The 21210-nt window shown below is 42.7% G+C and overlaps 1 protein-coding gene across 1 annotated transcript in view; it reads right to left on the bottom strand.

Moving 5' to 3' along the window:
* The window catches only part of HSD17B12 (hydroxysteroid 17-beta dehydrogenase 12), a 95294-nt gene that overhangs the window by 55928 nt on the left and 18156 nt on the right, over nucleotides 1–21210 (bottom strand). The window contains exon 2 of the mRNA XM_072866284.1: nucleotides 1820–1866. Within this exon, the coding sequence (XP_072722385.1) occupies nucleotides 1820–1866 (47 nt within the window). The remainder of the gene's footprint in view (nucleotides 1–1819; nucleotides 1867–21210) is intronic.

Below are 21210 nucleotides of genomic sequence, written 5' to 3'. Positions count from 1 at the left end.
TCTTTGCTTGGAAAGGAAGGAAAGTAACCAGCAGAGCAGAGTATAACCAGAGAATCCACAAACTCATAACATTCTTCCATCCCTTACTGGTGACCACGTCAAACTTCTGAAGAGGCAATTCTCAACACACCATTACATTTCTCACAAACTCCTCCAAGGAGAAGGAAGTAATCTGCATGATTATAATCACAGCCATCAGTGCCCAGGCAGCTATATGCCCGTGGCATTTATAGTAACCTGATGGGAATTTCTGGTAGAAAGTCAAGCCTCCACTGGCAGTCTTATGAAGAGTTCTCTAGAATTAATTGAAAGATTGAGAAGTCTTTTCAGGTATTCCACATTTCACCCTGCATTCATACTTGACTTCATCAAGTATTCTTCATCCACGTAAACTGTCAAAGGGTAGATGTGTGTTTTATTCTAAATAAATAAATAACAATAATAAAATTTTAAGAATAGAAGTGTGTTTTATTCTATAGCCCAAGAATGAATATTTGTACCGTTTGGGGTACTTTTGGGGTGCTCTATGCCTACAGCAGAGAAAGCTGTAACAGTCAAGTGTTTCCCAGCTGGATCTCATACTTGTGATCAGCTTTCCTAACAGGGGTTCATATACAGGGGCCGGCCAGCAGCACACATTTGTGTTTGAAGGCAACCTGGTTTTCAGAGACACCAGCAGAACATAAAGCAAGCTGTAGTTTCTCACCCATTAACCTAACTTACAGATCCCGAAACTAATCTCCCATGATGTTCAGAGAGTGTCTCCCACAGGAGAAGACTTCCTCCTGCTATGACCTGGGCAAAATGACCCCCTTCCACTTGCTCTAGGCAGTTAAATTTAAGTGTTGCATCATTTGCTTCAGGGCCGTGTAACTGGACTATTTGGCATGTATGAGCTGTCAGCTCTACGCCAGAATCAGGCGCTGTTGGCATCTGGCTTAATTCCCTTTGCAGCCAACTCCCCCTATCTTGACCGAGTAGGACAAGGTGCTACTTTCTGCAAAGCAGAAAGGAATTTGGGGGCTAGGGGTGCAGATGACAGGGCACACAGGGATGGAAGTGAGATCTGAAGGGTGAGGACTACCCGTAAAGATGAATGCTACTTTCCCCATGGGCTCCGCAGAACAAAATATTCCAGGAAAAGGGAATCTCTCACTGCTGATCTCCTCACACAAAGTCATGCTGGTGTTTCAGAGAACACAAAAATGAGTACAGACAGGCTCACTTTGGTACTGATCCTGGAGTTGAAAGTTATTTTTGCTATAAATTGTTGTAGTCAGCAACTATTTGTCATGATGTTCTCTGGGCTTATAGGCTAAATTGCCCCACACTAACAGGCACTTTCTGTCTTAAGCAATACATTCCAGTACCATATTTGGAGCCCACATATCCATCAAGAGCAAAAGTACAGTAAGAGAGACAGAGATAAAACCCAGCTTCAGAGACTTCATGAACTGTAGGGAATAATTGGAACATACTGCAGGCAGCTAGAAATGCCATTTAGTCAATGCCTGGAAATACCTAAAGGAAATACCAAGGGTTGAGAAAGTTAAAATAATTGTAACAACTAAAAAAAGTTAAAAATAAAAATTGAAGGACAAGGTAAGGGCTGAAAATAGAATTCACAAATAAAGGAGACTAACAAAAAGGGATACAACTTTTGGCTGGTCACCTGAGGGAGGCAAGGCAAGAGACCTTGCTCCACAGATATCTATGTTAAGATAAGGTGAGAAGGTATGACATGCTGCTTGACAGAGTTGAGACAGCATGATGTCTTGCCAAGGATCAAGATACATTTTCAAGTGATAAGAATTCTTACCTCTTCTGCATAGGCTTTTCCAATCCCATCAGTAGCTCCTGTGACCACTGAAAAAGAGACAGACAGACAGACATACATTAGTTGCTTCACAGAAATAACTCCAATAGGTGCTCATTAGTAGGCCATTAAAGTACTCATTCCAGCCAAGAGACACATCAAAGTTTCGGGAATAGGTGTACAACTTATTAAATCTCTTAGGGAACTCACACTAAAATCTTTCCATATGTAAGAAAGGACAGGAAGAGAAGGAGTTATGAGCCTAACAGTTATTTTAAGAATTATGTTCAGCACCCCTTCTCATGCCAGTCCTCTGGCCCACTATGCTTCTTCAGAAGCTTTGCAGACAAGGAGAGATTTCTAAGTCATTTAACTAAAAAAATCTCAGTTATGACTATTAAACCATCTCTCAACTTAGTTTTAAGTATATAGTAAAATAAAAAGTATCTTAAAGCCTGTAAGCATCCAACAAAACAAACATTTCAGGACGCGGGCAACATGTCTCTCAGTGACTCTCCAATAGATTTCAGATCACTGTGACCATTGTGCTTACCAGCTGCAAGTATGAGTGACTGATGCAGCCATCAGTTGCAAGCTGGACTTCTAGAGCTTAAACTTTTTCACCCGCAGGTGAGTGAGATCTGTGTCAAGCCTCAAGTCTTTCTAGGATTCTTTTCCACATGCTGAGAAGCTCTGAGTGACTCAACATGCCATTAGTTTGACAGATTATTCCAGCGCTCTCACCACACCAGTAGCTGATCATCTCAGTTTGCTCACTAAATAGCAATTCTTCCATCCAGAATCTGCTTCTCCAACTACTTTTTAAGCAAGCACATTCAGCACTACTTCCTTTTTCTCTCAGCTCTTCCTTCTCATCAAACCCAATGCCTACACCTCAACATCCTTACTCGCATCCACTCATTCATCTGTCTCTGCTCTCACTCTCCAAGTGGCTACAGAATATACAGGATTTTTCTGTTTGTCCTCATGTCAGATCAGAACAGCTTGGTTTGTGCTTTCACTGCTTATCCTTGAACATAGGCATGCCCAAATAATTGGGCTTGTTTAACGTTTCAGAAAACTGAACTGACAGCGTTGGTTCAACTCTCAGGTCAACCTCTCTACCTGAATGAAACTCACAGCAGATGGAGGTGTTACCCGGCACTGGGATTCAGCAATAACTTCCCTTCAGGGCACCAGAAGGAGACGTGTTTGCATGTCTCTAAACTGGACAGACATGGATTTGATGGAAGGACCCCTCTGTGGAATTGGCTGGATGGTTGCACTCAGAGTTGTGGTCAACGGCTCGATGTCCAAGTGGAGACCAGTGACAACTGGCGTTCCTCAGGGGTTGGCACTGGGACTGGCACTGTTTAACATCTTTGTTGGCAACATGGACAGTGGGATTAAGTGCACCTTCAGCAAGTTTGCCAACACCACCAAGCTGTGTGGTGCAGTTGACACGCTGGAGGGAAGGGATGCCATCCAGAGCAACCTTGACAGGCTTGAGGTGGGCCCGTGCAAACCTCATGAAGTTCAACAAGGCCAAGTGCAAGGTCCTTGCACCTGGGTTGGGGCAATCCCAAGCACAAACACAGGATGGGTGGACAATGGATTGAGAGCAGCCCTGAGGAGAAGGACTTGTGGGTACTGATGGACAAAAAGCTGGACGTGAGCCAGCAATGTGTGCTTGCAGCCCAGAAAGTCAACTGTATCTTGGGCTGCATCAAAAGAAGCAAAAGAGGGTGATTCTCCCCCTCTACTCTGCTCTCCTGAGACCCCACCTGGAGTACTGCATTCAGCTCTGGAGCCCCCAACATAAGAAGGACATGGACCTGTTGGAGCAAGGCCAGAGGAGGGCCACAAAGATGCTCAGAGGGCTGGAGCCTCAGGCTGAGGCTTGAGGCTCTTCAGCCTGGAGAAGAGGCGGCTCTGGGGAGACCTTATAGCAGCCTTCCAGTACCTGAAGGGGGCCTATAAGTACCTGGAGAGGGACTTTTTACAAGGGCATGTAGTGATAGGACAAGGGGTAATGGTTTTAAACTAAAAGAGGGTAGATTTAGACCAGATATAAGGAAGAAATTCTTCACTATGAGGGTGGTGAGGCACTGGAACAGGTTGCCCAGAGAAGTTGTGGATGCCCCATTCCCTGGAATTGTTCAAGGACAGGTTAGATGGGGCTTTGAGCAACCTGGTCTAGTGGCAGGTGTCCCCGCCCATGGCAGGGAGGTTGGAACTATATGATCTTTAAGGTCGCTTCCAACCCAAACCATTCTATGATTCCATGATTTGATTAGTCACTGCTTACAGATCACCCATAACAGTTGGCATGCAAACAGCAGCCAGAATATTTCTGTTTGAGCAATAACCGCTAGGAAATGCTGTAACTATTTCAGTTTCTGTGCCTGCTAGCTATAAATAAGTGGACATAATAACAAGCGAAGAAGCCACCAGCGAAGGTCCTATTTCTGCTCGAATGGCCAGCCAACAATGCAACAACAGGCTAAGAATGAAAGATCCAATCATGCCCCTGACTCAAGCTAGATGTACAGATGACCACAGGTGAAGGTACATACACATACATTTATCCCTTCCCTGGTTTTAAGGTTTATTTGAAAAATGCTACAGCTCCAGTGTGATAAGGATATGCAGGACTGTACTGTTAGCATACTAACACATAATGCACACAGGATGCTCTGGCTAGTAAACAGAGTTCTAGCTGCTGCACTGTCAGCCCCAGTGAATTTTATTGAGAAAGCCAGGTATCTGTGTCATGCCATTTTGCCACTTCCTATCCAGCCATGATTAGGGAAGTGTGAGTAACAGTTTTGTTACAGAAACAAATCCACATACAGAAAGGTTGAGCAAGGGTCCAAATGACGAAAAAAGCAGACCTTGGGGAAGAAATCAAGAGTAAGTCCCAGGAATCCGCGTGCCTGCAACCAAACTTGTACCAATATTGTTACCCATTTAGCCAGAAAGCATTACAGTCCTGCAGGATGGCACCATCCCTTTAGTCCAAGGACTAACAAGCTTCAGTTTCAGCCTTGCTGATCTTCGGTTTCACATTACACATTATCACACAATTCATTATTGTTTCCACAAAACAACAAAACAACCAAGAGCACAGTGAAAACCTGTACCTGTACCACTCCCTGTTAGGCTTACAACAGTAGTTGGACATGTTCTAAGTTGACCCAATCTGGAAAACATTCAACTTCAGTGAGTCCGTGAAAGGGGTTGTTTCCTTCGTTATAGTTAGTGAGGTACCTAAAGAACAGCCATTCCCTATAATGCTTATAGATTGTTTCTCCTCCTTCCAACTCAAAATTTATGGACTTAATGGTTTTATTCCCAGATAACAAGCTCAGCATTTTAAAATACTGTTTTCTGACACTGCGAGTTGTTCAGCTTCTAGCAACTACAGCTGAGAGTGCATGCTCCGTAAGGCAGGGACTCCAGAAAGCATCTGTAGCACTTTAAAGGCTTAGTAAAGTGCAAGTACAATTTCAGTCAAGGATATTTACCTCATTTATTGAATCCATTGCTTAGGTAAATTGTAATAGAATTGGCAGGAGCATTAGACTTAAGAAGCTGAAGATCAGGGATTTCTAACTGAAGTATGAGTAACAGGACAGTTCCTCACTTTTTAGGCCCTACTTCAGATTAAAATAACCTGTAGTCCAGAGGTTAAAGTACCCTCCAGAACAGAACTTGAGAAATTTAAACAGATCTGATATAGATAAATGATGAAAAACATTACAAAATCCCACCAGGGAAAAAAGTGCTTGAGCCATCACCTACATAAATGGGCACCTAGCTGATACACATTATTGTTTTGCTTCTGCTGCAGGTAAAGACATAGGCATCAGAATAAAGTACGCAGCTAGTTTTTCTTAGCAATACGGGAAATCCTCTTCTCACAAGAAGGCACCAATACCATCATTTTATTAGCGGCTCCACTTTGAGAAGGATAACTGTCTCCTGCTCTGTGCTCCCACACCATCTTGAAGAACACACACAGTACAAGGACTGCTTTCCAACATATAACCTAAAAAACACCTTTTTCAGGCCACACTTCTCTTCCTAAGGCCCTTCAAGAGAAGCCACCTGGCTCAGCTCTCACCCATTCTAAGCAAATAGATTTCCCATCAACGGCTGCACTGGTGCAGAGGCCGTCAAGGTTGGCACCAGAGGACTGAGATGGGAAACATGCACTAATACAGACCTGTCCTGCTGCTGACCAGTAGCACCCAGTTCAGCCAGGGAGCTGCGGTTACTGCCCATTTATGGGATCCTAGTGAGCAATGTGGTGGGTCAGAAAGGCTGCCCAGACAGATGCCTGCCAGAGCAGAGAGCAGTACTTAGACCCTATGTTGTAAAAGCAAGGAAAAGAGGTAGGGTAAAGGCAACCGATTGGACCAATGTCACAAAAGTCAAGACTCAGCCACCTTATCTTCCTTCACATTTTGGATTACCCTATGGGGAAGGGGAGAGCAATAGAAAAAAGAGGCTTTGGTAAGACTTGTGCATTAGCAAGGCACTTATAATTTTCATATTGATTACGTTAATCTCTAGTTTCCACTCTGGAGCCCAATGTTGTAGTTCTAACCACTCCAAAGCTGTGGCAGTTTAACTAAATTTTTACTATTAACTTGATGTGCCAAAGCCAGTTTAACTCCAAGTGTGGATTAAGCTTTTAAATTATGTTTCTTCTACAGACTGCCTTCCAACAAAAGTTACAAACTGACTGCAGTTGGCAGAGCTTAAAGGAGGCAAAAGCCAGTACGGTAGGAATAAGTTATTGTCTGTACAAGAAAGCTGCACCAGCTCCTAAGTGTGATTATACATGTTTACTCAGTAGTCAGACTAACTGTAGTAGCTTCCCACCTCAGCCATCTGCCATCTCCAGAAGAGAAGCGAGAATAGTGCCCAGGCAGCTCGTGTGTGAGCCCACCAAATAAAAGTTTGCCTGAATGGAAGCTTGTATGGAAGCAATGGCTGATTTTAGGCAAAGAAGTCAACATCCATCTTCCCCTGACTTTTGGGACTATAGAGGAAAAGGGGAAGAAAAATATGGAAAGGTACCCAGCAACATGACATACTCCGAAAACAGCTCACTCTTAATAAATCAATACATGCACTCACATTGGCCTGCAGATGTTATACCCCAGGAAGATACCATTAGCCAGAGTTCAGCAGCTCTGGACACAAGGTGTTTCACAAAATAATGAGACTGCATCCGGAACAGATTGCCATCTCAATACGTGGTTTTTTGAAACTAGCATATGTATAAGTACAGAGCTGACACGTGCAAGACTACAACATCTTTTCTCAGTTCTGAAAAACCTGCCCAACGATTCCTGTTCCGAGTCAGAATCCACACAGCCAGGCCTTAGTGAGTCCAGCACAGTGAAAGGAACACCTCTTGCTCTTCTATGTAATGACACTTTCTTGACTGGGTAAGACTGGCATAATCATTGTTATAATGGGTTACAGATGTACGCATGGGTTTTATCCTCTACTCCCAGCTTTCATTTCAGTTGTGCATGAACAGTCTTATATTCCAACTGACCCTATACTGTTCAAAACAGTAGACACGAAGTGGGAAAGCTGGTAAAACACTTAAAATCACCATTCATGCTAGCTACTAGTGTATACCACATAAGTATAAGTGACTTTGAACCCACCAGTGCTTTGGATACAGCCTTACTAAAGTGTAAGTGTGCAAAGAGAAACTTCCAATGTAGTATCAAGCTCTTCGAACAAAGAAAGCAGTATGGGGCATCATCTGCTCACACCACTGGAGGAGGTTGTGCCTTATGTAGACTGTAGATCTTTCAACTGCCATTGTATATATACAAGTCATCTGCACAAGAACTCAGATCAGCAGTTAAACTTTTAATTACAGTATTATCCTTAACACATCATGCAATCATTTCCACAAATCACCAAAATCTCCACCTTCGAACAGTATAGCGTCTTTGCCCTAAAGTGTCAGAATTTTGCTTCCTATATGGTGTGGGGAGGGAAGTGGGGGGGTGGGAGGGAAAGGAAAAAAGAAAAAACCTTTTCAACCCCTGCTTTGAGTTTATTTATACATCTTTGACCTCTTACAATGATCTATGCAATTTAACGTACAGTTACACAGGAATCCACCATAGCACGTACACAGGAATCCACCATAGCCTCTACTACTGGACTAGTTATTGATAGACACAACTCATCAATTCTCTAAACCTTAATACTGCCTAGACACTTCACCTCCTAATGTTTCACATGGTGTGCTTCACAGCTTTTGTCACATATACAACAGGTATGACGCAGTTCATAAGCATCAGCATCATTTCCTGTCCAGTACCAAACTCAAGGCAACCCTTGACAAACACAGGGCAAAGTTAAATGAACTCAGCAGTCAGTGAGATGCATGGTCTTACACTAAACAGGAACAGCTTTCCTGTTATTAAAAAGCCACAGACCAAGCCTATGAAACACATTGTGTAACCAGCCAGTGACTTTAGTCTAGAAGATTACCACTTTTGGAAGAAGGGGCAGGCAACTCAAGAAGAGTACAGGGATCCCGTCAAGTCATGCAGAGAGAAAATTAGAAATGCAAAAGCCCAGCTAGAACTCAATCTGGCTGCTGTTGTAAGAGACAATAAAAAAGGTTTTTACAAATACATTAACAACAAAAAGAGAGCCAAAGAGAATCTTCCTCCTTTATTGGGGGGGGTGGGGGGTAACATTGCCACCAAGGATGAGGAAAAGGCTGAGGTACTTAATGCCTTCTTTGCCTCAGTCTTTAATAGTCTGACCAGTTATCCCCAGCATATTCAGCCCCCTGAGCTGGAAGACAGGGACGGAGAGCAGAATAAACCCCCATAATCCAGGAGGAAGCAGTTAACGACCTGCTATGCCCCTGGACACTCACAAGTCTATGAGGCCGGATGGGATCCACCCGAGAGTACTGAGGGAGCTGGCAGAGGAGCTTGCCAAGCCACTCTCCATCATTTATCAACAGTCCTGCTTAACAGGGGAGGTCCCAGACAACTGGAGGCTTGCCAATATGACGCCCATCTACAAGAAGGGCCGGAAGGAGGATCTGGGGAACTACAGACCTGTCAGCCTGACCTCGGTACCGGGGAAAATTATGGAGCGGTTCATCTTGAGTGCGCTCAACAGGCATGTGCAGGCCAACCAGGGGATCAGGCCCAGCCAGCATGGGTGCATGAAAGGCAGGTCCTGCTCAACCAACCTGATCTCCTTCTACGACCAGGTGACCCACCTAGTGGATGAGGGAAAGGCTGTAGATGTTATCTACCTGGACTTTAGTAAAGCCTTTGACATTGTCTCCCACAGCATTCTCCTAGAGAAGCTGGTAGCTCATGGCTTAGGTGGGTGTACTCTTCGCTGGGTAAAAAACTGGCTGGATGGCCGAGCCCAGAGAATTGTGGTGAACGGAGTTAAATCCAGTTGGAGGCCGGTCACAAGCAGTGTTCCACAGGGCTCAGTTTTGGGGCCAGTCCTGTTTAATATCTTTATCAACGATCTGGACAAGGGGATTGAGTGCACCCTCAGTAAGTTTGCAGATGACACCAAATTGGGCGGGAGTGTCGATCTGCTCGAGGGTAAGAAGGCTCTGCAGAGGGATCTGGACAGGCTGGATTGATGGGCCGAGGTCAATTGTATGAGGTTTAACAAGGCCAAGTGCCAGGTCCTGCACTTTGGTCACAACAACCCCATGCAACGCTACAGGCTTGGGGAAGAGTGGCTGGAAAGCTGCCCAGCAGAAAAGGACCTGAGGGTGCTGGCTGACAGTTGGCTGAACATGAGCCAGCACTGTGCCCAGGTGGCCAAGAAAGCCAATGGCATCCTGGCTTGTATCAGAAATAACATGGCCAGCAGGAACAGGGAAGTGATCATGCCGCTGTACTCAGCACTGGTGAGACCACATCTCGAATCCTGTGTTCAGTTTTGGGCCCCTCACTACAAGAGGGACATTGAGGTGCTGGAGCGTGTCCAGAGAAGGGCAACAAAGCTGGTGAAGGGTCTGGAGAACAAGTCTTATGAGGAGCGGCTGAGGGAACTGGGATTGTTTAGTCTGGAGAAAAGGAGGCTGAGGGGAGACCTTATTGCTCTCCACAAATACCTGAAAGGAGGTTGTAGTGAGGTGGGTGTCAGTCTCTTCTCCCAAGTAACTAGCAACAGGACAAGAAGAAATGGCCTTAAGTTGTGCCAGGGGAGGTTTAGATTGGATGTTAGGAAAAATTTCTTTACTGAAAGGGTGGTCAAGCATTGGAACAGGCTGCCCAGAGAGGTGGTGGAGTCACCATCCCTGGAGGAGTTCAAAAAACGTGTAGATGTGGCACTTCAGGACATGGCTTAGTAGGCATGGAGCTGCTGGGTTGAGGGTTGGACTAGATGACCTTAGAGGTCTCTTCCAACCTTAACGACGCTATGATTCTATTAATATGCCCAGTGGTACGTGACTTCAAGGGGCTAAAAATGTAGACTCTTCTCCAGAAGGCTTACAGAAGGGTGAATATGCAAATGCTTCCAATAGCACCTGCATCTTTCAGAAATCCCACAGCCAAACATGCATGGGATATAAGGTACCACCAACAGTACAAGGAGCTCATGTGTTCTTTCTGCTTGTAAGAAGTAACAGCCACTGCCTTCCCAAATAAGAGGTCACCTAGAAAACATCCACCACCTCCTAAGAGGTATATTGGATAAACACTACCTGCTGTTAAAAAGGGGACTACCATTCTACAGCCAGGCAAAAATAGCACCCAGCAGATCAAGGCAGTCTGTTTTGTGAATGAAGTGAATATTCAAGGCCCAGAAAGAACATTTTTATCTGCTTGTTATGCAGCCAGGACATCTTAAAACAAAAGCAAAGAACGGTGCAGTAAAGCATGAGGCAGGTGTGTAGAAATTGCCTGGTCTCACGACAGGAGCAAGGACCAGCATTGACACAGGGAGAGGGAGCAACAGCAAGCATAGAAAATTCTACTGCAGTTCTGCAGAGCAATCACGCTGAAATAAGATTATAGATTCATGACTCCCCAATTCAAGGTTAGACTACAGCGAAGACAAAGCTTAAAGAGATCAAGCCTGCCTTCAGATACAAACACAGGTTTTCCACAGCAGAATATGCTTTTGAGATGCCTAATGGAGATAAAGCATGGCATACTTTTATCCATGTTGGTGCTAGCAAACAGCACCAGGCATACTCATTGCACTGCTTTGACTACCTGCACAACGAAGCTAACAACTATTATTCATGTTCTCTACTAGTCTCTTCAAACTACAAATTCATTTCAGTTTAGCCATTTTCCTGTTGTCATTAAGAAAAGCGTGAGTTTTTACGCAATCTTTCAAAGTACTGCAGATGCACTCATGCACGTCATTACCTAGGAAGGAGAACTCAAGCCACTAACAATGTTATTCCCCCTAGAAAGATGTGGGTCCAGCGATTTGGGAATACCTATACTCTTCCTGCCAAAAAATTAAGCTAACAAACAGATCTCAAGGAGGGCAGCTCAGCTACATTTCCAATCCCCTGAGAGGTATTCAAATTTGTTGTCAAAATGGCCACTGCAGAGCTAGTCTCAGCTACATCCTCCATTCACACAGAAGAGCCATCCCTGTCCTGCAAGACTGAACCCAGATATGAGTAAGGGTCTGCAATGGCACGACACCCAGCTGTAGCAGACATCAACATAAAGAATAAACTAGGAACCTAGTGTGTCTTGTTAAAGCAATACAGTTGAGAGAAACTTCATAGCACAACTAACCTTAGCATAGGTTTAAAGTACAACACATAAATAACTGAAGACTCGAGATTCTTCTGCTACGAAACACGAAGGCTATATTAAGACTATGACAGCTCCTGGGGAAAACAAAAGCTGGCAAGGGGAGAAAAGACTATCCCTGCTTGGCATCAAGCAGTGCTTCATTTATTACAGATTTATATAAATCCCTGGCATTTGGCCAATACCAAGCTTCTAGATTATCTCCAGCCAACAAAAGTACTTTAGTCTGTGCTAGTTAAAAATATTCTACTTTTTGTCCTCAGCTTGCTAGGAATGGCTATTTTTAGTAAGAGCCCAATCAACCTTATCAAAATCAAGCATCAAAAATAGACTGGAGAAACACTGGAAGCAAACACTATTTTTAGCTGCTCTGTCTATCCCTGCCGTTACCCACAAATTCTGACTGCACAGACCATGCACAAGTGCTTAGTTATTCTAGGCAGATCCTCGTCGTGACCCTTTTTTTCCCTGAACACCTGAATGCAGAAAACACTCGATTGATTAAAGATTAATACAGCCGCAAACCGTGACAGCTGCCTTTCGTCTGAGTGCTTTTGGGGAGGGGGAGAATATGGGATGACAGAGAGCTTGCATCAGTATTCCTCTTGGGGATCTATTACATGGAAAGAAAATTGCTATTTCAATTCCCTTTTGTTGCTAAAAATAGCAGCCCCAATTGATTCAAGCAAACAGGGCACCAGCTTAGCAATGCCAAATTTAGAAACCACTGAAGTCCCAAAGAGTGAACGCTAACGCAGTCTAACACATGCCAGCTCATATTTAACAAAGAACAAAGAAGATAAGCATACCGGCTGCAAGTTAATAAGACAGCAGTAACTCCCTGCATTTTTATTAAATAAAAACAGAAAACTCTGTGCAAAAATAAGACAAACTTCACTTCTATTCTCTATTTAACTTGATGAAATAGGAAGCCTCATCAGAAAGATCATCTGTACCTGAGCTGAAATCCTAGAAATTCTGTATATTTTTTTTTCACATACATGTTTTTTTCTGCACAAAGGAGCTAACACCTAATGGTCAGGCTTTGAAAAGACAGGCTACAGAAAAAGGTTCAATTCCCAGAACCAAACACTTACTTGCTAACAGCTTGTGTCTAGGAGCTAGGATTGTGGGTAGAAAAATATTCTATAAATATCGCAGCACTGACGAGTTCCCATTTCATCCAGAACTACAGCAAGAAAGGGTTTTGGGCCGTGCACTCTCAAGATTTCTTTAGACTTAAGAGCTAGAAGCAATCTAGAAATCCCAACAAGAAAACCATACGGAAGAGTTAATGAAAGTCACAGGCAATGCTTATTGCAATATCAGTTCCAATTGCTTCTATGTGAGCTCTCCCAGTTCCAGGGTGGCCTTCTTTTACCTGCTCACACTCAAATCTTTGCCATGAGGTCTTTTTCTCCTGTTGGTCATGGGCTGCTGTGTTATGAATATGAGAGTCTGGGAGGAGAGAGGGAACTTTGTCATCCTGTCTCCTGCATTCAGAAGCCCCCATCCCATCCTGTTACAAATTTAAGAACTTTGCTGCTTTCAAGGCTTTTGATCCAGAAAATGCCAGGTGAACCCAAGAGTGCCCTGAATTTAACTTCTGCAATAGCAAGGAAGTTGTTCAGATCATCTGCTCAAGTCTGTTTGAGTTAAGCGTACGCAAAAGCCATGCTACAAAAGTCTTGTGCTCAGTAAGACACTACCATAAGAGTTACTGCATAGTATTAATATTCAGCAAAAACAAGCTCTCATTTGTTCATCATTGTGAAATACATGACAGATGCTGACTGTCACTGCAAGCACGACCAGGCCAAGGAGGCACATGCATGGAGGTTGTTCAAATTACCGTTTCTGGTTCTTCCTGCCTCTAGGAGAGGGTGAATACAGCAGGAAAGTTTTGAAGATCAGATTGCTTGGGACTGGCACCATCTGAAGGTTTTTAGTGTTTGCCACTGGAAACATGCATAGATAAGTTGCTTTTCTGAGAAAGAACTAAGCAGAAAGTAGAAGGGCCTCTGGGTTTGGAGCGTGCAAAGCTGAAAAAAGGCTCTATGTAAGAAGTCACTAGAAGAAATTTGAGAATTTCTCTTTCACTGTATATTTGTAACAGGCAGAAAAATAAAACGAAATCAGCGACATGGCAACACAAAACCAACACCTGCGAACAGAAGACGATAACAAGTGATCTTGGCAAGCTATGGGCATATTTGTTTCAAGTCAAAGCTATGCAAGGTGTCAGAATAATCATAAGCATAGAAAAAAAGTGGAGATTGGGATAAAATGCAGCGCTAGATCCATTTTTAATTAAAAAAAGGCAAATTGTGCCAAACTTTTAAAAAGTGTGATCAGTTTAGACAAGAATAATGCTCCAGACCTATGAGGCAAAAGAAAATAATTTTGTATGATGACCATAAGAAACTATGACTGTGAAGGTGACTGAGACCAAACATAAGAATCTTAGAATATCATCAGGAGCTACCTGGGGAGGCATCTACAATGGTTCAGACAAAAAAAAAAAAAAAAGGAACTTTATCAGGATAAAAAGAAATTACTAGTTACACTCCTCAGGGACTGATCTCAGCACAAATCCTGTTCAGCACTGTTACTAGTGACCACCACACAAAGAAGGGAATGCCTTATGAGCTTCACAACCTAGCTACTGAAAAGGATCACAGTGTCACACTGCAAAGAATTAGATGGTTTTATAGACCAGAGTAATAAAAACATAATATTGCCAGATATTATGTGGTAACATGGCAGTACCAGATGTCAAGACACGCACTTGAGACTAAACTTTGCTTAGAGTTGAGGTGATCATTGTAAGCAATGGAAGAAAGGTACCTGGGGTGCAGTGGCTGAATATAAAATGGACTATAAATTGCCATTCTGATGCAGCTATAAAGACAACTTATATAACCTGATTGCATCCACTGAGGTGCTTCCCATAGTAATAGAAAGCAGTAATACATTAAGTAATTTAAATGGGAACAGCTGAATAAAAAAAGGGCTGCTAAGATGATTAAGAGTTACCTGTTTTGGGAGATGAATTTAAAAGGGTTTTGTTTGCTCTTCATAAGCTCATGTAGTGTAACCACCAGAAAAGGAAAAGCTCAGGTTAACATTGGTAAGAAAATATAAGTTGGTCACAATTAAGACTGGAAATTAGGATCTCTCAAAGGAGAAAAACAATTTGTTTCTGACTTCGAAGAGCACAGTAAGGGTAAGGAACCTGACCTGCTGGAGGAGCTCCAAGATGCAAGACAGTAGTGCAGGACAAGACAGACATAACTCTGGAAACAGAACTACAAACTTGCAACAAGAATCTGGTCATTACTATACATTTAATGGATCAGAAGGAAAATGAGAAACAAAATAAGCCTGACCATGATTTTTTAATTGTTTTTGATACATTCTATTAATCACATGCTTCTAGGCTTCCTCAGGTTGTCAGAGGGCATCAGGGAAATTCTCCTTTTTTCCCCTCCCCATCTCAACACACAATTTGACTTCCAGAGTGTCTCTGCTCATGTCTTCAATGAAAGAGAGGCTAGTTGCAGCAGAGATATGAGACATAAATTATATGAGACAAATGCACAGCGGTCCTAACAGAATAGAGGCTGTGGTTTCATGAAGAGGATCTGAACCAGGAAGGGGTTCCTTCTGGAACCCCCTGTTGTGCTGGCAATAACTCAAATCATCTTACTCATGCATCTCCATATGCCAAGTGAGGACACAAGTCTCCAAAAACATTTGGGGCATAAAAAGAAGCAACAGCACCTTGTAACAGCTTTTTAAGATCAGACTATGGGCATGAAATTCTGTAATTTTTTGCTATACATGTCAAGAGACCCTAGAATGCAGTGCTAAATACAACCTTTTCTCTACACCTTTGAAACATTGGTTGACTTTTCACAGCTTCATGACTAGGACCTTAACTTTAGAATTATACAAAACACAAAGTCTTGAAGAAATCTTTAAATGAAGGTTTGGGTACATTTCAAGCATAATGCATCATTCAGTATGGGCATGGCACATCCCAACGCATCAGGTCATTAGAAAAAAACCCACGTAACTTAATAAAAACCATCCTGTCATCATTCACCTGTTCCTTCCATTTGCACATATCCAACTATCTATATTGGAAGCGAGGGGAAAAAAAGAAACCATAGTGAAGACAAGCTCTCTCATAGCGTAACAGTTTTATCACAAGAATAGACCTTCCACCTCAGAACAGAGATCCAGCTAACCCAAGACTTGGTCTCTGGCAGTGGTCAAGTAACAGGTACTGAGGGGAGAATTTAAGAAGCAGCCAAGCACATCGTGATCCTCTCCAGGATACTCTTCCTGTCTCCAGCTTGCAGCTCTGCGATTTGGTGGACTACAACTGGTGATTTTGGACAAGTTTACAGGAGAAAAAGCTATCAAGATCTTTTACAGTAATTTTTTTTAAATCCATGTAAACTTTTAGCATCTAATACAGACTGTAACAGGAAGCTACACAGCTGAACTACATCCTGCATGGGATAGTATCATCTCCTTCTGTTCTTTTTGAAACTGATCTGCTAGTTTGGGATTTGGTGCTTTCTCCACCATCTCCTGATCACGGTAAGCAATGACGCTGATCGCTTTGCTTAACTTTCTCTCTGTCCTTTAAATTGAAGTTGTGGATTTTCAAGTTATTTTATATATTTATTAAACAGGTAAATCTAATGGATATAACAAAATTTATGAGATTAGACATTCAGGCAACCCTTTGATGGGAGCCTCTGTCAGAATCTCTTTGGACTACAGGTTTGTAGATAGCAAATTAATTAAAAAATTAAGTACATTTAAAATACCCAAATGATCTAAATATATTCCATCTATTAGAAAAATCATGCTCCTTCCGTATCTCCAGAATTAAAATCTTCATTTTGAATGCAAGTTACAGAGTAGAATTTCAGTGCGTCAACAATACACCAAAAATAGGCAAACTGGGAAGCACAGACAAAGAAAGCTGACACTGTAGAAACTGATTTTTCTTCTTGACTTCCAGCTCCAATGAACCCCAAGCCACAGAACTGCTCGGACATTTCTTCACCACCCTCATCAGCACCCTGCCTTGTGCCAAAGATAACAAACACTTGCAGCATCTCAGTCTGCCACAAGGATCACTGTACCCAAGATAATACATTCTCTGGGAAAGACAGGTAGATGGTCTCTGAGAAGAATGCTACAGATACTCTCAGGAGTATATTCTCACATAACGCACCCTGCCAGCTTTCAGCTCATGAGCCCATCCAGACCCAAGTCATCTCCCACAGAATCACTGGGTGCCTCCATACGGAGCCTTTCAGCCTCCCAGAGAGCTGAGAAACGCCTTGGACTCACGCATTCACCCAGCACTGCACCCAAGCGACAAACCTCCTTGCAGCACAGCCCCTGGGAAGGAGAGCAGACAGCCAAGACAGTCCCAGGTGGGAGCCAGGCTGGGTTCACCCTACTTGCTGCTGCCGAATTGGTACCAATAGCCCAGCCAGGCGCAGGCTGGCTGTGTTGGAACCACGTACCAGCACTGCGCTCCTCAGCATTTTTTTTTTTTGACAGAACAGGACTTACTAGCTAACCTAGGTCTGCAGAGATGAACTTGGCTACCGTTGCACCTTCCTGCTGAAGGCACACCTGAGGCTGCACAGGAGCAGCCTCACATGGGGACAAGCCTTTTCGCTCTAGCTCAGACCAGCCACACCAGGCCTGTGCTCACTTCATGCAGTCACTAGCATGTTTCTACATTGCCTGCTTTCTCCTGTAACATTTATCCAACCTAGATATCATTACCCTTCACGACAGTAAACCATTGTAGGTCCAGCTCCCCATCCTTATTTACAATGTGATTTCAAATTCATCGTGGTCAAAACAAAAAAAATGAAATACATGGGTTACTTGATTTCTTCTGGAATACCACCTACCACTGTGCTTTTTTCCACAAGGACACTTTCCTAGAATTTACAAACCCTAATATGCAAAAATGAAAGAGTTCCATTTTTAGGAAGTAATGTTATAAATCAGGACAGCTACCTATCTGTGTAGAAGGAAAAACAAGTTTTAACCCTGAGAAAAGCCTAGTGTTACGTTATCGTGTGCAGCAGAAATACGACTGATAAAGTGTATCTTCGATATGCTACTTTTTAATTAAACACACTTAGGGAGGTTACTAGTTAAGTCACACCACATGCTCAGTACATTTTAATCCCACACACAAAAGGTGCACAATTGTACCTGAGAACCCTCCTTAGGAAGGTCTCAATCTACAGTGCCTCTTCAAATAAGATCAAAGTCCAATCCATTTTTCCCCCTTAAAGATGGCTTAACACATTTGTATATGCAGTCTAAGCATACTGAATCTCCATTTCTAACCCAAAAAGTATCAGTAACCAACCATCCTAATAATTTTGTTGCTCTTACATTTGTGAATACCTACCATTACTTGTCATAACACTTATGTTTGGCCCTGCCCCAACAAGCCATCTTGGGTACTAGCGCTCCCAAGACTTCATGTTTTTAAAATTATAAATAAACCAAAACTACTCAGGACAGAGTTGACTTAGACCTTCAACTACTGATAGAGTATTTGCACCATTTTCACTTGTTTCTCTCAGTCCACTTTTAGCATGAGATGCTACATCTCCCATCATTCAGGTAAAACCTAAGTACACAGCCAGACAGAAGCTAGACTGTTATGCGACCCACCACCCTCCTAGGCAGCTGGCCCTTGGGCCATGAGCTAACTCAGCTCCAGCAGCAAGCTGCTCCTGGTTGTCACCTCTCAAGTGACAACTCTTTCCCAACACCAGCAAAAGCAGCTAAGAGTCACTCAAAAGCAAGCTCCTATCACTGTTACAGCAAGATCCTCATCTTTGGATTCAGGGGAAAAAGGAAGGGGCCAGCAGCAGTACCAATTGCTCTGGTGACAGCAGTCCATGCTGAGTTCCCTGCCAGCCTAGGTGGCTCTTCAAGGACTCAAGGAGCAACTCTTTATGAAAGCCTCAGGCTTTCCACACATATACAGGGCAGCTGCATTATGGAGGTTCAGAAGTCCAGCACCCTAGAAAGCAACTGTAACATGTGGCACTCCTGCCATGAAGAGAAATTTGTGCTGTAGATTCACACTTAGTGAGAGTTACTGCCTCACCATCCTAAAACCACTTTGCTTGGAGCCCCTGGTGCCATGCACTAGCCACTTCTCAATATCCCTGACCAGAAGAGATCTCCCCACTTCTATTTTTAGAAGTCAGATGACCTATATAAATTTATCTCAAAGAGATCTTCAATAGCTTCTCCAGGAAGTAATTTTATACCTGACAAGTACCCTGAAACCACACATGAAACTATTTCTCAATAGCACTGCCACATCAGGGTATTTTGGGGCAAGCAGAGAGAGGGCAGCTGAGGCAATCAGTCCAGCAGCAAACCCGTTTAGCCCCTTCCCGTGCCTTCAGCTCTATGCACCAGAACAGTTTACCCATTGCAGACAATAAGCAAAGCTGCGTAAGCAGCCAAGTACAGAAGATGAATGAACCGTGTGACGCTAAAGATCTGTGAATTGAAAAAAATCTAATGCATGAATTAAAATCTGCACCCTCGTTCCCCCTCTCCCTTTCCCCCAAAAAAGAAATGTATACAGCAGGACATAAAAGGAGAATAAGAGAGAGAGAGGTGGAAAAAAACGTGGTCTGACACATTTATAAAAACTGATGGCCTGTCACCCAGACGCTGATGAATATTTTTTACAGGATAAAAATGGCAACCTAGAGTCTAAAAATAAAATGCTGTGCTGCAGACCTGTCTGGTTCAGCAACACCACTGGAATACAAACACACTCCCTTGCCGGTACATCTTGACTAAGATTTCAGAATAAGAGAAGGAAAAAAACACACCACTGTAGAACATATTTCTATTTTCAAGGGAAGGGATTTGGGTTTTGTGGTTTGTTTTTTTTTTTAACAACAATTTAGATTAGCATTATACTTTGCTTGCACTGTATAATTGCAATTTAAAAAAAAACACTCCTAAATTTTAGGTGATTGATGAGAATAGCAGACTACCTTATGCTGCACAAAGCAAATTTTTTTCTTCCCTTCCCCAGACAATTACAATATAAGAACATATTTATCAATGTCTTTAAACTGTAATTTCAGTAAGGTTAAAAATGTATTTTTAGAATTATGCTGCAGACAGAACTGTGGACACTGCTATTTTCAAACTCACCCCACCCCCAGACACAGAAAATAAAACCTTTTACTTCATTCTGCCTCAAAATTTAGACTAAAAACCTGCTTAACTGAGAAGCAAAAATGACTGAACATGATTCACAAGAAGCACTAATTTCTCAAGCCTATCCACACTGCAGACAGGCTGCCTTATGCAGTAAAGATGCTATTTTTGGCAAGTGATGCAATAGCTGCAAGGGCTCTCCCAGAACCTTTCATTTAAGAGCTCAAGCCATATTAAAATGTATTACAAGATGCCTAATAAGCCTGCATTGTCACCTTCCCATTCTCTGCACCAGCACATTACCCACAGAAGTCACCCTTTTTAAAGTTGTATCTTCCAAGAAATAGTCAGATTTTATACATGAAGAGAAAAAGTGTATATATACATCCATCAGCAAATACACCTGCCCTACACTGTATGTGACAAGAAAGTTACACAACACTGTACAGGGATTTCCTGACCTCTTGATTTTCTATTGGAATATGAAGCAGCTTGGTTTCCTTGCTGCATTTCTGTGAAGACTTTGAAAAGCCCACAAAGCTAATACAACAGCTAATCCTCCCCAAAGCTATTTCCATTCTTGGAGATCTTTTTAAAAGTTCTTGTGTATAACTGACAACTGTTAAGACACACTTCTGCTATGTGACTGTTTCAACACCTAAAAATTCTAAAAATGAGAAGAGTTCCAGAGATGCTAGGGCTTTTATTAATGATTTTTAAAATAGAATAGGGATTTTTCAGCCCTTTGGATTGGTGGACGCTTTAGGTTTTGCAACAGTCATGTGGACCTCCATGTAACAGATTCAAGCTTACTGTTAAGTTTTCCACTGACCCCTTATAAATTCAAATTCCACCTACCCCCTCCCCAAAAATAAAAGAGGTATTCCTGAAGTCAGAACTACCCAAGAAACTACTTTTGTTTGACTTCAGATCTCCAGGGGCCTACAGGGGAGGAAGACATGCAAGGGCCATAAAAAAAAAAATACACTTACTGTTTTGAATGTGTGGTCATGGACACAACATATTAATAAATCCATGAGTCCAATCTGCTGCCATGCAGAGTTCGATTCCTTTGCTTAACACATGCAGGGTACATATAGCAGCTCTTACTTACTATTTCAGACCATCCAATTATCAGTCATGCCCAGCATTTAGGGCTCAGGAGGAATTCCCCTGCACGTATCAGGTATGTATAACCCACATTTGTCTTGGGTTTTGTTGTTTTTGTGTTTCCAAACCTTTGCTCTCATCTATTTAAACTCTACATTATCTATTTAAACTCTACATTAACATCCTGATTATGTTCCGGGCTTAGAT

The sequence above is a fragment of the Ciconia boyciana genome, chromosome 6 (genome assembly GCF_034638445.1).
Source record: "Ciconia boyciana chromosome 6, ASM3463844v1, whole genome shotgun sequence".
Classification (NCBI taxonomy): domain Eukaryota; kingdom Metazoa; phylum Chordata; class Aves; order Ciconiiformes; family Ciconiidae; genus Ciconia; species Ciconia boyciana.
This window is presented reverse-complemented; position numbering and strand designations above follow the sequence as displayed.